At 41.0% G+C, this 18,761-nt stretch overlaps 1 protein-coding gene across 1 annotated transcript in view; it reads left to right on the forward strand.

The window, feature by feature from the left end:
* Window positions 1-18,761, forward strand: part of LOC121517593 (copine-9-like) — a 174,811-nt gene that overhangs the window by 42,763 nt on the left and 113,287 nt on the right. The window contains exons 3-4 of the mRNA XM_041799485.1: window positions 10,336-10,382; window positions 17,261-17,364. Coding sequence (XP_041655419.1) covers window positions 10,336-10,382; window positions 17,261-17,364 — 151 coding nt within the window. The remainder of the gene's footprint in view (window positions 1-10,335; window positions 10,383-17,260; window positions 17,365-18,761) is intronic.

Genomic DNA, 18,761 nt, shown 5'->3' on the forward strand with positions numbered 1-18,761 from the left:
TTCTTTTTTTTTTCCCCAAGGGTGTGCAACCAAATATTAAGTTGAGGGTGCCAACAATTTTGTCCAGCCCATTTTTTAAAAAGTTTTTTTGTAAATTTATTGTGTTGTTCCAATGCACATAAAGGAAATAAATATTTATACTAAAAACATTTGTAATTGCAACAATTTCTGGGAGAAATGGTGTATTTTCTGGAAAAATTCCAGGGCTGCCTGTACTTTCGTCCATGACTGTATGGCAGTATTCTGACCCTTTGCAAGAAGAACCTGAAATTTAGCTGAGGTTCCTCCCATTTCTCTGAACGACACCTTGACTGGAGTCCACCTGTGCTAAATTAAACAGATTGGACATGATTTGGAAAAGCACATGCCTCTTTATAAAAGGCCTCACAGCTGACAATGATATCAGAGCAAAAACCAAGACATGAGGTTAAAGGAGCTGCAGAGCTGCAAAGCTCAGAGACAGGATTGTTGACAGACAAAGATCTAGAGAATGCTACAAAACAAGGTTCTGCTGCACTGAAGGTTTGCTGCTCATCCTGCTGCACAACAAGGACTCTACCCAGAGCTGGTCACCTAGCCAAACTAAGCAATTGGAGAAAGTCCTCAGCAAGAGAGGTGACCTAGAACTTGATGGTCACTCTGACAGAGCTGACAGAGATCCTGTGTGGAGATGGGGCAAAGTTCCAGAAGGACAACCATCACTGCAGCCCTCCAACGAAAGCTTGCTCGGAGTTTGCAAAAAACTCCATGCCAAAGCCAGACGTGGAGAACACTACAACAGCAGACTTGGCAGTAAGGGTTGGTGTGTTTCTAATGTTTACAGCCCAATGAGCTTTCACATTTTTCAAACTATCTTGATGCCTGGATCTGGATCTTTTGTCTAAATATTTTTAAATTGACATTTTCCACCCCTATCTTGAAATAAAGTAACTTTTAAATGGCAATTTTGTAAACATGATTATATTATCAGTGCCTTTATTTTGATTAGTGCAGACCCAAGTTAGTCTTTTGGACCTTGGTCCTCCTGGCCTTGCTATACTTAAGTAAGGCCTGGACTTTGGCTGATGGCAAGAGGCGCAGGCTGGACTCCTTCAAGACGACTTCTCTTTGGTATATTTTTGAGCAGCGTTGGCAAGACCGTCTGGATAAGGAAGCAGCAGCTGCTCTTCTATGGACACCTGGCACGCTTTTCCAGGCCTGATCCAGCTCACCAGGGGTAAACTGATGAGCAGCCGGAGAGACGGGGCATGGGCCTGGCCAAGGCCTGGACGATGGCCATCATCAATGACACGGCAAAGTGCCGACCAACATTTGGTCCTGTACCTTACCGACTTTGTTATGATGAAATCTGTAGTTATGGTTTTCATTCATGGCTTTCATACGAGATTTGTGATCAACTTTTTAGAAAGTATTTAATTCAGTTGTTAAAGCAGTAAACAGAGTAGTCTTCTATAATCTGTCAGTGAAGTTCTGGTGTGTTTAGCTTTGCACCAGATAATGGAGAGCGGTATCGATGGGAGTAGTGTGAAGGTACAGGTTTTGACATTACCGGTCCCTGATTTCAAGTAGTCGGGACATTTTTTACAACACAATGTGATGCAGCTTTGTGGCTTAAGGTGAAATGCTTGACCTTCAATGGTTTATGAGCTGCACTTACATTTAGATATCTCCTTTTAGAGGTCAAGAAACAATCATTAGATTGCCTCTGAATGGAGATTATTGGTCTTTAGTGTAGATTCGACCTTGTTTTTGCTGATCACATGCATAATGATAATGCATAATAATGCCACTGTTTTGTATTTTTTTAGCTGGCTGTCTTTGTTAGGACTTTTTGGTTTGTTTTTAAGAAACTGTTGTTAGTTTCTCTTGATTTATTTCTAATAGGGCTGTTAACATTAACACGTTAACACTTGTGATTAATCTTGAAACCTTAACAAGATAATATAATAATAAAGCAATTAAATCATATGACTAAGTTTGACCACAACTTGCCCCCGTAGTCCTCAGCGTGGATGTTTACGTGCCTGGGGGTGAAGAGGTGAGAGGGTCAGACACAGCCAGCAGTGATGAGTGAGGAGACAGACCCAGGTCTGCTTAATGGTGATTTTCTTTTTAAAAAGCTGTTTATTAAGATAAAACCAGACCTGTGGGTACATGCTGCAGAGATGAACTGTCTTTACTGAAGCACAACAAGTCTGAAGTTCCACCTTCAGGCAAAGCACATTTTTGCTAATGTTAGCAAAGATGCTAACAACAACACAGGCCAAGCCATGGTCATACCGCTCTGTTCAGCTGCTTCAGGACAGTTTTCTTCTTCAGCTGCTCAGATAAATGCTGAAAAGTGCTCCAAAACTTTGAGACAGTCCTGTCTGTTAACAATATTAACCTGCCATGGGATTTGCCCATACGAGCTGAGGACCAAAAATATGATGCGTTCAGGTAACCTCAGTAGATTAGACGACTGTATTCTATATGTTATGATGTGTTCAAATGTCACATAAAAAAGGGAAAATGTAGTTAATGATGAGAAACTTTAATGAACTTGTGAATATGTGTTTACAGTTGAGGGATATGCAATAGATGTGACGGACTGAATCATAACTTTTTAACCGAAGCACTGCTCAGCTAAAACCACTTGGAGTTTAAATATTTGGCCTTATTTCGTCTTTCCACTAAACTATAGAAAGTATTGATAGTGGAATCAATAAGGACTCAGATCAGCACTTTAATGTGCTGTACATAGAATTAAAAGAATAAAAATAAAACATTTGCTAATGACAACCTTTAAAAATCAAAAACAATGAAATATACTTCAAATATTTAAATAAAAATGCCATGATTAATCATGATTAATCAAAGCATAGTGATGTGATGAACTTGATAATTTTGTTTTAATCAAGTAACAGCACTATTTCTAATGTTAGGTTAAGGTGTGTTTCAGCTTTATTCATGGACATTTTCTAAGTATGCCACCCTGCACTGTGAATGTTTACATGTTTTGTTCAATAAAAACATGAACACATATCATTTTTTGTGCGGTATTAGTTTAAGCAGACTGTGTTTGTCTATTGTTGTGACTTATATGAAAATCAGAACACATTTTAGGACCAATTTATGCAGAAATCCAAGAAATCCCAAAAGGTTCACATACTTTTTCTTGCAACTGTGTATTTAGTTGACATCAGCAGCTGTAATATCCTCTCCCATGAGTGTAAGGATGTACAGTAATTCCTTTATGCCTCACCTCTATTAAAGTATTTCTGAAGTTAGCTAAAGGTCAGATAAGAGGTACTCTTTGAAGCAAAACCAGGACAAAGAGGACAGCAAAGACATTGTAACGGCCCCCTTTTGAATGAATGGGATCGCTGCCCCTCTAAATGCTTTGCACGTCCCTGTTGGAGTGTAGATTCGTCTCTTCTGCGTGTCCCCTCAGCACCCCTTTTCTCCTCACTGTTAAGCCGTGAATCCATGAGAACATTATACGATCCGTGCTCTGATTTATTCATACCCAGAGTCACCTGAGGTACTCGCCATGCAGCCAGACTACTGTCAGGAGTGGTAGCCGCTGTCGGGATCACGGTGTAAAAGAATCACCTCTTGCTTCATGATTTAGTTGCTCCGTGCCTTCACAGATGGGCTCTTTCCTTTCTCCGTCAGTTCCCATAAAGCAGGCAATCAGCCAGGGTCCTCGGACACTGATGTAGTCTCCACACGGACGAGTGGAAATCCGCCGCGGAGCTGCGCCGCTGATACTCTGAAACCTGAGGGATACATTAAAGTCCTATGACTTATCTCAGATACAGGGACATCTAGTGCACTGAGCTTTTTGAACACCATTATTTTAGGTTTAGGCCAGACAGAGAGCCAGGGTATGACTCTGAAAAGAACAGCTGTAACCCTTAGAGTGTCTTCTTTGTTATTCTATTAAAGCCCAACATGTTTTCACTGATTAACTTGTAAAACTCAGATATATGACGGCATTGTAAGCAGCCGTGATGATTCCTGTTTGGTTAATAAAGAGGATGGTTTCATTCCAGAGACGCAGCAGCCGACAGGTTTGCTGCCTGCTGCCCTTTCTCCGTTATCTCCCCTCTGTTAATTGCTCATTAGGAGCAAAATGTGGTTTTAATTGTCTGACAGTCGAGACAGTCTGAAGTTCATTAGAGCTAATGTCCAAACTTCACAGAGGCTGTTTGTGAGCGTCGAGACACAAACAGCAACACTTGGCCAATTATGATTTCATCCAATAATAGCCTCTAACTAGAGTGGTTAAGTTTATGAAGCATGGGAATGAAGTATGCATGATCCAGGCACAACAGCATGAGAAATGAAAGGCTGAAAATCAGGCCGCTCCTGTTTTTTTTCTATATTAATGCAGGATGCTCAAGGCGAAACTTCTCAGAAGACAAAAATGATGTTAGTCAAGCAAGTCTATAGAGTTTTAGGTAGCACTAGGGGGTCCAAACAACAGAGCAGGGGCATCCTAACTTTTTTCACTGCAGAAATATAAGGATGACAGGGCCAGAGGTACTGCATTTTCACAGCTTTTCTCCCTCATTATATGAAATTCATCCCTGATACCAAAATGCTTCTTACTTTCTAATGAATACATTGTATGGAGTGCAGGCTGCAGCCTATGTTAAAGATGTTTGACTCTCTGAGCCCTGGAGAGTTCTAGAGCTCTGCCGGATCCCACATTCCCTCATCCAGCTGATGTCTGCCACCTCTGACTTCTAACCAGTTGATTCTGGGGTGAGGCACTGGTGTGTCTTAACCCCATTCCACTGATCATCAACTGGCGGCCCGGGGCAACATCAGGCCCCCCAAAGCTTCCTGTCCGGCCCCCGAAAGATCGCTAAATTCAGTAAAGAAGATTTTAAGAGTATCCATTTACTTTAAATGTCTGCAGCTGTTAAATCCATCCCACAAACAATTAACATTGAAGTAGCTTAGAAGGACTAACCATTTGATCCATTTTTACAGAAATTTACTGGCAAAATTAGTCGATATTTAAAAAATGCTCGAGGTTGGCAGAAGTGTTGCAAAAATTGGCAGAAAAAAAGTTGAGAAAAGAGGTTAAAATGTGTCAAAAAGAAGGAAAAAAGGGGCTAAAGGTATCAAAAATTGGTTACAAATGACAAAAAATAGTGCAAGGAAGTGAAGAAAAGGGATTAAAAAGTGGCAAAAATTGATAATAGAGTGGTATAAACAAGCAGAAAAAGTAGATTAAAAGGAGTTAAAATCATGAAAAATTGGGTTAATGAGGCAAAAAGGGGCAAGAAGTATCAACAATGGGTTTAAAGTGGGAAAAAATGGGTTTAAAGTGGCAAAAGTTGTTGAAAAGTGGCAAAAATGGATAAAAGAGTGGCACAAAGGGGATAAAACATGCAGAAAAAGTGGTTTAAAGGGGTTAAAATCTTTCAAAAATTGAGTTTAAGAGGCAAAAAGGGGAAAAAGTATCAACAATGGGTTTAAAGAGGGAAAAATGGTTTTCAAATGGCAAAAATTGTTGATAAAAATGTAATAAAAGGGGTTAAAAAGTGGCAAAAATGGATAAAAGACTGGCACAAAGGGGATAAAACATGCAGGAGAACTGGCTTAAATGGGGTTTAAATCATGCAAAAATTGGGTTAAAGAGGCAAAAAGTATCAAAAAGGGGTTAAAAGTGTCAAAATGGGTTACTATTGGTGCTTAATGACAATTAGGGCCCATTCTCTTGGATTTTCAGGGGTCCGGCCAACCCTGTTGTCAGGCCTGTCTCCTTGTGGCCTGCTGCATTCTAGATAATGGGAATAGATCTCACTGGTAATGACTAACCTGTAGTTTAAAGGAAAATACAAATACTACTGCAATAATATTTCAATCAGACCAAAATGTTATTTTTATTTTAGTATATTTGAAAGTCTGGCCCCCAGAGTTTCTGTTGAGACTAAATCTGGCCCTTGTGCAGATGTACTTGATGAACCCTGTCCTCTCTAGTGCCTGTGCAGACTGGATAATGAGGTGGAAATGTTGGACCAAAACAAAGATCCAGGCATTTGGGGATGCCTTGGATGCTAGCATTGAATCTGTGAATGGTGGGAGCGTGGAAGCTGTAGAGTAGTTTACCTGCTTTGCAGTTTAATCCATCAATCCACTGACTGCAAGGCTGGGATCAATCACTGACTTTGACACACTGGGTAATGGGTTCCCTCTGCAAGATGTTGTGGTACACCCGGTATCGGAGCATGCAGATTAAAGTCTTAGTCTTTTGGTGCTTGCTCTTACCATACTCTCGTGTGTCTGGGCTGTTAACCGAAGGCCAGAGGTGCTGGCTGGACTGCTTTGCAGCAACAAGTCTTCGGCACATTTTTGGGTATTGTTGGCCAGGCCAATATGACCTGCGTTGGAGAGCAGGGACAGGAAGTGTGGTGGATATGCAGGTGGATGCTGTGCTTCTGGTACTTGCACCATGCTTTCCCAGGCCTGATCAAACTGGGTGCCCATGACCCAGTGGGCTGGCCCAGATGTTGGAGAGAAAACCTGGAGAGATGGGGCCTGGATGATGGCCATCAGGAGAGCAGTACAGGGCTAAGCAAAGTGCCAAACTGGCATACCTAATCTGATGGAGTGCTGTTTTCCTTTCTGTTGGGGATCACCAGGGACTGGAGCCTATCAGCTGTCATTGGACTGGTCGCCAGTCAATCGCACTGCTGACATATAGAGCCAGACAACTACAGCCAATTTAGAGTCACCAATTAACCTAACGAGCATGCCTTTGGGAGGAGGTGGGAGGAAGTTAGAGAGAATCCACACATGCACAGGGAACATGCTCCCCAAGACCCTGACTAGGAAGCAAACCAGGAACCTCCTTGCTATGAAGCAACAGTATGCAGTTTTTGTTTTTCCTGAATTCAAAACAAATTGTGAGCTGCAGAAGTGGGTGGAGAAGAACAGCATGTCTGGTCTCTACTTGACCTGGAAATGCTTAGAAAGGCCACGATGTTATTGAGGTAGAGGGATAATGGAGTTCTGCTTTACAGGGGTGAGCTTGGGCGACAGAACGTGCAGGTGGCTGAAGAGAATAATCATGGTCTATCAGAAGTTAACAGCACAAAACATGACAACAGAAAAGCAGCTTCCAACAGTTCACACTTCCTTGTGTAGCAGTTTGTTTGTTTTTTTTGAGAGAATACTCAGGAAAAATATACATAACATGGGACTCATTTAAAAAGTAGACCTGGCATTTAAGCACAAAAATCTACTCTGAACCTATAAAAGGTTTTTTTTTATATTTAAACATGGACATAGTCAGAGATATGTCTCCCAGTGGTTTCTCAATCACACTTTTGAATCATGTGCATGTTGGAAATGATGACCCTACCATGAATGACTTCTCTCAACTACATATTAACCCATGAGATAACAACGGATAGCAGGGAAACTGTAGCAGATGGGTTTATAAGAGAGTAAGAAGCAGAAAGCTGCAACATGTTTCTATATTGGCATGCTGGGTTTTGAATATTACAAATGTCAATATCAATCTTGACAGAAAAAAATAAGTCATACTGGTAATTGTTCTGTTAAAAGCTGACTTTTTAGATCATTTCTACAACTTCTACTCCCATTGGTATTCTGTCAGAGACTTTTTTCTTTGTATTCGACCCTTCTGAGCTTTATTCTTAGTGCTCTGTGCCGCTGTAATCTCCTTTGGGATTAATAAAGTTCTGTCTTATCATGTCATCGTTTTCTGGAGACAAATTACCCTTAGGAAGATAACACTGAACAATAAACCCATTCACCAAAAGCCAGACTGGAAGGGGGGTTCTGTTATTCCAAAATGCCGACCTTTGAGCAGTTTCTCCGTTTATTTCAATGACTCAGCTGTTTCATGTACACAATCATTAATGGAAGGAAAATCACAAAAGTGAGGCATTTAAGAAGATAACAGCCTCTGCTTGGTTGAGATGTTGGATTTTGTTCAATCAGTTTCTAATTGTTGGATGTTGTTTTTTAAAAGGGGATCGATCCCCAGCTTCTGTTGGATGTTGACGTGTCCTTGGGCTTGAGACTTAACCCCAGATTAGCACTGCATCAGTGGTGTGTGAATGCGTATGAGTGGGATGAGTTAAAGCATGCAACAAAGCCATTCTCAGACTTTCCCCTCAGGTATCATGTGGGGAGTTGGCCCCGCCACCAAGTTCGGTTGCCAGCTTGGAAGCAAGTTCCTTCCTCCTGTCCTGATCCTCTGATCAGCTGGCAGCTAAGAGGAGGATCAGGAGAGCCACATCCATCAAGCCACATCCATTTCCTGAGAGGGGCGGAGTCAGACAGCTCATCAACATTTAAAGCCACAGAAACAGAAACAGCTCGTTCTGATCAGGGCTGAAACAGAGGGGGTTTTAGACATGCAAAAATCCAATTCTGGAGTGTTTTTCGGCAGCAAACTTCACAGGCATGTTTTTGGGACCTCTGAGACCAATATAGACTTGTCTAAAAATGGTTAAATATGTTTGTCTATTATACTGATGGACTCTTTACAGAGCAGCCTTTTCCATCAGTATGTGAATGTGGAATTGTAGGTGGTTAGTGTGACCTTTATTTAAAAAACAGACCTCAATCCTTGACTTTTAGGTAGAGTTGTTCCAATTCCAATACCAGTATTGGAAATACATCAGATTCTGCTTAGAATTCAGGTATTGATATCAGCGAGTACACGAGTTTATACACCGATCTGATACCGCTTGGTTTAGCTTTATATTTAGCTTTGTTAGCCATGCTAAATGTTAGTGCTATAAGCCGGACATCAATTCTTCTTTGCTGCCAGAAAACACTGCATGCACAAGCTACTGTTTTTAGAGCTGCGAAGAAAAACCAAAGGACTCACTGGGGCTGTGTGACTTTTTTCTCTCAATGTAATTGTTAAAATGACTTCCAGACCGGCGCTGTCGTCATGACAAGAAGTGACATAGTTTATCAAAACTTAAATAACTCTTGAACCATAAATCGTTGCCTCGTGCTTGTTTTGCCTCTTGAAGCGAGCTGTTGTACCTTACCATTGTCACTATTGATGCCTTTGAATCCCTTGGGCAGCATTTTCAGCGAGCCTGGAACTCGTGTGACTTTTTGGGACTTTCATGATTAAATCCACACCAGCATGCTCTGAGTCAAATATAGGTCTAAAATAATTTGCTAGTCTGCACAGTCAGTCCAGGAAGTTCAGTATCAGTACCAGTACCGAATCAGTACTCAGTACTGGCCGATACCCTACACCTTGGTATCGGAATCAGAAACGGAAAGGAAAAAGTGGTTTAGGAAGATCTCAGCTTTTAGGAGGGTGATCGGGTTAGTCAGGCTTTAAAAACAGCTCCTCTAATCACCATCATCACCATCACTATCATCACCATCATCATCATCAGCAGCAGCAGTGGCCTTATTCTTGATTTTAGACCTCAGAAAAGTGGAACTCAATGGATCCTTTGTGGACTGTGTCAAAAACAATGTAAAACGACTGACATTTAAATAAGTCAGGAGGTTGATGTTTGTGTTTGCCTGAGTAGATTAACCTGCCATCCGAGCAGAATAAGAATTATGCATTGGTGCTTTACATAATTCAATCTTTCCTCCTGCTGTGCTTAAACAGATTTCTCCTGCCATCCGAGGGCATGTGGACTCCTTACTTAGAAGTTTTTGGTGCAACATTTGGTTCTGAGCCTCTTTACTGCAGCTGAGATTGACTAAAGATGACAAAGCATCAGGAGAGAAGTGGCGAGAACGCAGCCTTGGGTCTTTAGGAAGCTGTTGGTCCAAAAGTATTTTCCATTTCTCCTCTTATCTCCAGCAGAGTCAGTCAGGCTGATAATCATCACCATTGTAGGCTGAATTTCTGGGTTTTCCTCACAAATTTCGAACAATAATCTCATAATATTTAAATTTGCAATTATGAAGCTGGAAACTGTATCACAAATGAATGAAACCTTGCTCTGTTAACTGTTTTCAGATGTGCCTCTTCTAGTTCCTGGAATGCCTCTTACACAGAACAGCTTTTGGATAAACTGGTGAAAAGTTACTCTGCCTCCTAGATTAAATTTACTTGGAATCCCTTAATTGTCCTGATTATTTCAGTCTCAGATTGGTGTAATGGCTTTAATTCAGCTATTATTGACTTTGCTTCAAGCTAGAGGAGATCTAATGAAAACAGATGCCGGTCACATTGATTTTCTAACCCCAGTGTTTTGATATGTGTGCTGCAGGTGCAGACATGTGAAACTATCAGAACTCATTTTTCTGCTTTTTCTGTATTTTTTCATGCTTTCCCTTTGGCTCCGTGGTCGTCTCCATCTCCTCTCCTTCCAGTGGTAGTGTTGTATTTACAGGCTGTAGGAACCAAGGAATGGAGGGAGGTAAGTCAACATCTTTTCTTATCAGTCATTAAATATCTGTGGATAAGTGCACATGTTTCACATGTCATAGTAAAGACTTTATTTATAATGCATCTTCAAAAACCAGAGTGACCATGGTGTTGCATAATGTTTGGGGTAACTTAGACGTGTATATATGGAAAGATTTCCTTTTTAACTCGTCATCAACATCAAGTTAAGTTGCATGAAAACAATGGATGATTTATAAGTGTGATGAGTGGTGACTAAACATAAGCAATCAGAAAATAAATGGACTCCAAATGGTGCAAAATTCAGCTGCAAAACTTAAAACAAAAATTAGAGAGCATATTACTCCCATTACTGCCCTTTTCTTTAATGACTAATTCTGAGATCTTACAGTTAAACACCCCAGGGCCCATCCCCAGGATCTACAGTGCATTCAGAAAATTTTCAGACCCCCTTCACTTTTCTCAATTTTGTTATGTTGCAGCCTGATGCAACAGCCTGTAAAAATCATTTTTGTTCTCCTTAACCCTTTACCTACTGAGCCGGCGCCGGCACTGTGTTTTATATGCCTGGAGTATTATTGAGAATGTTGGGCATGCGCACATATATGGTTCATTACGGTACTCGCAACCATAGGACGTGGGCATTCATAGCAAAACACCAGAAGTATCATGAGACCACTACACAGATTCTCAACACTATAACTCCTCGAAAGTTTGCTCAATCTAAAAAATTCCAACGCTGACAGAGAGCTGAGAATCTGTGCTTTCCAGCAATATATGATGTGTGGTATATATATTACGGTAATGTCGAACAGCACCGCAAAAACAATAGCTTTGGCAGAAGACGAGTGAGAAAAGGAGAGTGAAGGAAGAGAGTAAAAGGAGAGCGAGTGAGAGTGGTGTTTTGTTTTCAAATAGTTTTAGATAGTGGCATTTGTGCGTGTCTGTCATGTGCAATAACAATATGTTACTTGAGAATGTTGAGAATTCATTTTTCCACCTTTATTTGCACTAATATTCGCCTATGTATATAGTTATCTTTTGCACTGTGTTTTGCACACCCAGAGTCCTAGACTCAAAAATGACTGGTGATTGTTCTAAACATGTATAGGTTCACATTTCAAATCTCAAATCAAAACTTCATGAGTAATAACAAAATTTCTTCTCATAAAAGCCATGAAAAACAAATCTGTTTTTGTTGTTTTCTTCTTTTAAACTGCTGACAATTCCATATAATGTGCAATAATCATTAACAGATGATGAAAAGTCAAGTTCAAGTACTCCTGGGAAAAGGAACCAAAGCTCTCAGACTTAGGGCATTTCCTGACTATTTTACAGCCAAAATAACAAAATATGTCCAAATCGCCATTTTTTAGACTCAGTAGGCAAAGGTTTCATCTACACTCAGTGCTCCATCATGAAAAAAAATTGGAATGAACTTTGGATTTTTCTTTGTGCAAAATTCTAAGAATTAAAAAAAAACTGAAATATCACATTGACATCAGTTTTCTTTCTTTCTTTCTTTCTTTCTTTCTTTCTTTCTTTCTTTGTAATGTGGGACAATGCACATTAATGGACATGAACATGTAAATGTGCCAGATTGTAGCCATAGGCTAGTTTCCATCTGTAATCCCTGGCAGGTTGATGGTATATACAACAAAGAGTACATTAAAAATCTACATAAAAATCATACAACACCAAAACCAGACAACATGGACAGTACAATAAAATACAAGGACCCAAATATAATGATACTTGCCTTAGGACATACCAGAAATAAAGTGACCGTTGCAGATAAAGTGCGTAAAGCAGACGATAAAGTGCTTTAGTGCTAAAGTGCTAGTGTGCTGATATATTGCACATGATCATAAGTGTGCTTAAAAAGGAACTTGCACACCACCCTTGGCCTGGTTAGTTAAAGGGCTAGTATTATTGCACATATCCCTATTGCACATAATTAGCATTAACAGATGTGTTTATGCATATATTATTGCACCAAAAAAAAAAAAAAAAAAAAAAAAAAAAACATACATAAGTGCATCGTAAAAGTAGCTCAGGGTCCTCCCATTTCTCTGGATCTTTACTGAGATGTTTCTACACTTTGACTAGAGTCCACCTGTGCTGAATTAAACTGGTTGGACGGTACTTGGAAAGGCACACACCTCTCTGTAGAAGGCCTCACAGCTGACAATGATATCAGAGCAAAGACAAAGCCGTGAGGTCAGAGGAGCTGCAGAGCACAGAGACAGAATTGTTGCGCAGCAGTGAACTGGAGAAGGCTACAGAAACATTTCTGCTGCACTGAAGGTTCCCAAGAGCACAGCGGCCTCCACAATTCTCAAATGGGAGAATCTACAATGCAGCAAGAATGCTTTTGCAGCCTTCCCCAGATCTGTGCCTGTCAACAATCCTGTCTCTGTAGCTCTGCAGCTCCTCTTACCTCATGGCTTGGTTTCTGCTCTGATCATTTTAATTTAGCACAGGTGGACTCCAATCAAGGTGTAGAAAAAAGACTCTAAAGTTCTTTTTTACTATTTTATGATGGGTACTGAGTGTAGATTAATGGGAGAGCATATAAAAAGCATCAGGCTGCAACATAAACCGAAAACAAGTGAAGAGGGTGTTAATATGTATGAAACTTAAAAGGAGTAATGTCTGCAATGCAGATAACTTTACCTGCACTTGTTTAACTTACATGCCACCAAAGTGGTAAAAGAAGTCCCGCCCCCTCCTCTTTTTAATTGGTCAGTGAGGGACGAATGCAGCACTGTCCCATAAGTTCAACTGATTTTAACTGAGAGGGTGGCAGCTGACACCGAGGATGTGTTTGCAATTACACATCCGTTTTGTGTTGAAATTAAACAATGCTAGTGCAGATAAAAAATCCCAAAAGACCCAGAAGTAACTCTGTTATCTCAACATTGGAAAAGAAAAACTTGCAATGTGTAGGAATCCACTATTGGTGTCCTCCTGCTGCAGCCCTGCTAAGGTACAGCGGACAAAACTGCATGTGATTAATCCAATCAATGCATTGATTTTGTGCATTAATCTATAAGCGATTAATGCCTTAACTCTGTCAGCTCTCAACATAACAGGTATCTAGATTTAGAAAAAGTTTCCACAGCATGGCAAATAGCTTGTAGAAAAAACTGAGATTACTTTTTCATTCTCATCCAGTATGCACCGTCTGCTCCCCTCGCTGTCTTGCTGTCTCGCCCCCTGTCACTCTTTTTTAAGTTGGGGTTACATGACCCTCCATTCATTACTGTCACTTCACATTCCTTCTCCTCTTCACTTTTTCTCCAGTTTATCTCTCCGCCACACCGACACATTGCCCCGTAATCTCTTCCCCTTGTTTTACCTCGTCTAATTTGCCTATGACATCCTGTTCCCCCGTCTGTGTATTTACCCATTTACAAACGCTAAGTCAACATTAATGTGACAGTGAGGGCTTCGCCAACGCTGATCCCCCTCCGCTCCAAGACGCCTCACACCTTCTCATTCCATGTGGCAGGGTTTAATCAGAAACGCTGCGTGAACGCAACGCAATCAGCAGAGTAAACATCTCGCTGTCAGCTGAGCACATATTGACACCTGGAGCGACATGTGGGCTCCACCGTAAACCTGATTAATGCTTTGTTTTCTTTTGACATAATATTTGGATTTTTAGGAAGGATATATGGAGTCTAAAAGTTGGAGGGTGTTCATGAAGGGAAAAACATGTAAATATATCTTTTTTTTTTTTTGATGCAGCCTGAACAAACAGCACGTGTGTTATCCTGTTTTTATCCTGAAGGTCTAACATGATGTCTCCCTGCCATCACTGTGGAGTGTTGCTTTTTTTAGTCCTCTGTGTGAAGACTCTTTGTGCTTCTTTTATGCCTGTTTCCTGAGTAGAGATTTGTGATGGAACCTTTTTTTTCTTCGGGCAGATTTGACCACTTATAGGCTCTGCACAAACCAACAGTGGCTGCTCACAGTTGCTCAGACAACACCATTTTCATGCTGTTTATCAGGAATAGAGTCCTGTGCACAGGGGCGTTTGAAACTGCATTTTTTTGTGATCTTTTCTGGAAACAAAGAGAAAAAAGCCATTTTGATACATGGTATTAGACAAGTCCAACCATAAGGGGATAAAATGGCGAGCTTTATGGGGTCCATCCATGTGGGGGGGATAAAAACAGAAAATCATGGTCCATTGTAAAGTTAAGCTGTGATAAACATATATTATTTATTGATTTTACCTGAATATTAACCACTCTTATCAAAGAAACACATATTTTTAATGTATTTAATGCGGTAGTACAAAGCCAATAACCCACCCACACACCTTTCAGAAAATGTGTGCTGAAACGAGCCGTTCTCAGATTTTCCCCGCATGATGTCATGTGGGGAGTTAGCCCCGCCCCCAGGTTCAGTTGGCCCTCCCTGCTTAGAAAAAGTCCCGCCCTCCTCTCCTGATCCTTCTTTCGAGAGTAATTCAGGACATCCACATCCATTTCCTGAGAGAGGCGTGGTCAGGGGGCGGAGTCAGACAGCTCAGTAACATTTAAAGCCACAGGCACAGAAACAGCTCGTTCTGAGCAGGACTGAAACAGAGTTTTTAAACATGCAAAAATCCAGTACTGGTGTGTTTTGTCAGCAACAAACTTCACAGGCATGTTTTAGGGACCTCTGAGACCGATATAAACCTGTGTTAAAAGGGTTAAAATATGTCTCCTTTAAAATTGGCAAAAATGGGTTTATTATTTACTTTTTTATTTAACCTTAATTTAACCAGATTAAAACCCATTGAGATCAAGATCTCTTTCACAAGGGTGACCTGGCCAAGAGGTTAGCAGCACACATCATGAAAAAACACATTGAATGGTGGCAATATACAATAAGTTAGGCAAAAATGGGTAAACTGTAAAAAGATGGCGGGAAGTTGTGAAATGTGTTGAAAGTGGTAAAAAAGGGTTAATGGAGACAACATAGGTGGAAAGTTGCAAAAATGTGATAAAAATAGGAAACAGAGATGGAAAAAAGTAGTGAAACATGATTAAAATGGTCAAAAGGTGGTTTTATAAGAGGCCAAAGGGGTTTAAAGTGGGAGAGATGGGATGACAGAGGTGAAAAAAAATACAGAATGAGGATAAAATGGGTCAAAATCAGACAAAACAGGGAGAAAAAGGGGTGAAAAGGGTTAAAATGTTCTCTTTGGTTTGGCCTCTGCAGACCTCTACAATGGGGCGACCTTACCCATGGTAGAAGTTGTTTATTTTATTTTAGTTAGTTTTGTAAGCGCACTATACAGTTTTAGTTAGTTTTCATCTTTTTGGTAAGGATTAGTTTTATTTAGTTCCAGTTAACTAAAATGATTTTTGAATTATAGTTTTAGTTATTTAGTTGGTTTTAGCCAAGGAGGTTTTATGATAGGGTGGTTTTGTTTGTTTGTTTGTTAGCAACATAACTCAAAAAGTCATGGACGGATTTTGATGAAATTTTCAGGAAATGTCAGAAATGGCATAAGGAAGAACTGATTAGATTTTGGGACTGATCCTGATCACCGTCTGGATCCAGGAATTTTTTAAAGGACATTTCCAGGAGATGGCGGACATGAGTAATTTCAATCCCAGCAGCATTTTGGGTGTGTTTCTATTCAAAGTTTTGGAGTTTATAGAGTTTGAAAGAGGCATGCTCGGTCGAGGAGACGAGTCTTTTATCCCCCTCCCCCTTACCCTAACCCTAACCTTTAGGGTCAGGTGCCCCTACCCTAACCCCCCTTAGGTTTTCCTTAGTTTTTAGTGTGTTAAATTAAAGTTACCTTCCTAAATAAATTTCTGATTTTTTCATTAAACTCTGCTGTTGTGAGAAACAGCCACTGACTCTAGACAGACAGCTAGCTGCAAATATAAGTCATTCAGTACGTCAATCCTGTCCCGGCTTGGGTAATGTGTGACACACCCGATGGTGGAGGTCGCTCCATTGTAGACGTCTGCAACAGATGAGCCCTAAACACCTCGCCATAATGCTCTGCAGCCAGATCCTCTTGGAATCATTTGCATTACTGTGTCATTTATTTATCTGACTCCAAATAAATGCTCAGAGATTTATAGGAGGACAAACATTTAATCAAAGTTTATGAGCCAGAGAGAGGCAAACTAGATAGACGTTACATTTATTGATCCATTTGAAAATATGACGCAGACAATCCAAGACAAAAACCAATAAATGTCATACCAAGTGCTCTGTCAAGTGTAAGACAACAAAAAAAACATCTTCCTGATAAAAAGGCCATTCCTCAGCCTTCTCCCACAATGCCCTAGCACTCATTAACCACCCCTGAGAGGGGTTTTAAACCCAAACCTCCAGGCTCAAAAATAGAAACACTACAAGGAAGTATCAGGGGATTTTCCCTCTAAATCGATAAGACGGGTAGCTTCTGACGGCCACCAGTCAGCCCAGCGCCGCCGTGGTAATGGATCGGCTGGGGACTGGGTTGATAGCACGGATTATGTGCACTGGGCACTAAAGACATGAGTAGAGGTATTGAGGCTGAGGTGAGGCAGTGCCAAGATCAATAGCTCATTACACGGTGCTGTTGGGTCGGGCCCCGGAGGCGAGGCTGGCAGTCCAATCTGGGGGATTACTGGTGTGATTGTCAGGGAGATGGAGAGACAGGCGGGCCCAGGTGGGAGGCTGGGACTGGGTCTCTTTTGGTGTGGAGGGTGGAGGGCTGGCTCTAATGTAGCGGTATGATTTCTCTGGGGACACAGCTTCAGCACAAAGTACAATGAACCTCAGAGTGAAATAGCAAAGTACGAATTACACAAAGAAGATCATATATATATAGAAACATTAGTCACTAATGCTATCGCCATCACTTTTTTCTGTCTTCTGTTTTTCTAGTTTGGCAGAACGGAGGTAATCGACAACACACGGAATCCAGATTTTGTCCGGAAATTCGTCCTGGATTTCTTCTTTGAAGAGAAGCAAAACCTAAGATTTGATGTGTGAGTATTCTTACATTTTTTCTTCACTATTTATGATATCTGAATAATTTACCTCTTAATTTCCATACATTAAAGGTGACTTATTAAAGCTATTTTCCATGTTTAAACCGAGTCCCCTGTAGTCTAATTGAAGCATCTGTGCGTTGGTCAAAATATAAAATGGATTCAGCATCAGAGGAGGTTTTTGACCCTGTGTAAACCAGCTCCTAACAGCCTTTTTACCAGAGCGCTCAGTTGGTATATGTCTCTTTAAATGCAAATAAGGTGCCCTTCTTTTCAGCAAAGTGTTCATGTTCTCATTTACCAATGAAGAGATGGGCATAGTGCACATACACCAGATCAAACAAGAGGGGGGTGTTTAAAGTCCTCGCCTGGGTGTCCCGATGTGCTTTACAGTTGCAGCAAAAATTAAAAAAAACAAGAATGAGTGAAATCCTGGCTAAAAGGAAGGTATAGGTGTGACGCTGCCCAGTTAACTCTCTCTGACTGGGTATGGGTATTCTGTTGGAGGCAGGACCCCACCGGTCATCAGAGGGGATAACCTGGTTTAAGAGGCTTCAAATCATCTAGTCAGCTGTTGTGTGACCAGCCTACATAAGAGGAGTATGTATGCAAGACAGTATGCAGAAGTCATAAGCTTGTATTTAATGTATGAAGAAACCGACCTTGACTTCCCTCCTCTGTAGTTTTGGAATTTGGGGGCCAGTCCTGCACTATGTCCCTCGAGACTGATGCAGAAATCGTGGATAAGATGGTTAAACTACATGAATAAGGCATTTTCCCCTCTGCCCAGCCAGCATGTCCTTGCAGGTTTGTCCGCGGGCTCCATGGTGGCCCCACCTGTGATTGCCCACGTGAACTGCAAGTGTGGATCAGACCATTGAGACTTTTCCATTACATGGCGCGGCTCGGCTCGACTTGGTTTGACTCGGCACGGCAGCCCGGTGCAGCTGGCAGCTACCCGTTTGAGGGCGCGTCTGATGACGCAGTGTTTTGAGCCCTCCTTGATCTCTCTACACTTTCTGGTCTGAGTAACTTTACATCGTTTTAAAGCAAAAAAAATCTAACTACGACAGCACTGCGAGCTGCTCTTTTTACTTGCTCTCCCTCCCTCTCTCACTCTCTCTATCTGCGGTCAGTAAACAGACAATAATTCACGTTGATCATCAAAATGACAGGATTTTCCTGCATATAAGTTAAAGAACAATCTCATTATAATTACTTTGTGGGTCAGCAGAAAATGAACACAATCTTATTTTTGGATTTTGGCAGTGAAAACGCCATGCTTTACTAGCGCCAGTTAATAAATTAAAGGCAGACTCCGTCATGGGCGAAATGTTACGAGCATCTCCTGCAGTGTGAGAAGTGAGAAGCCGTGCGCATATCGGACTGTAGTA

This window comes from Cheilinus undulatus, linkage group 11, assembly GCF_018320785.1.
Source record: "Cheilinus undulatus linkage group 11, ASM1832078v1, whole genome shotgun sequence".
NCBI lineage: Eukaryota > Metazoa > Chordata > Actinopteri > Labriformes > Labridae > Cheilinus > Cheilinus undulatus.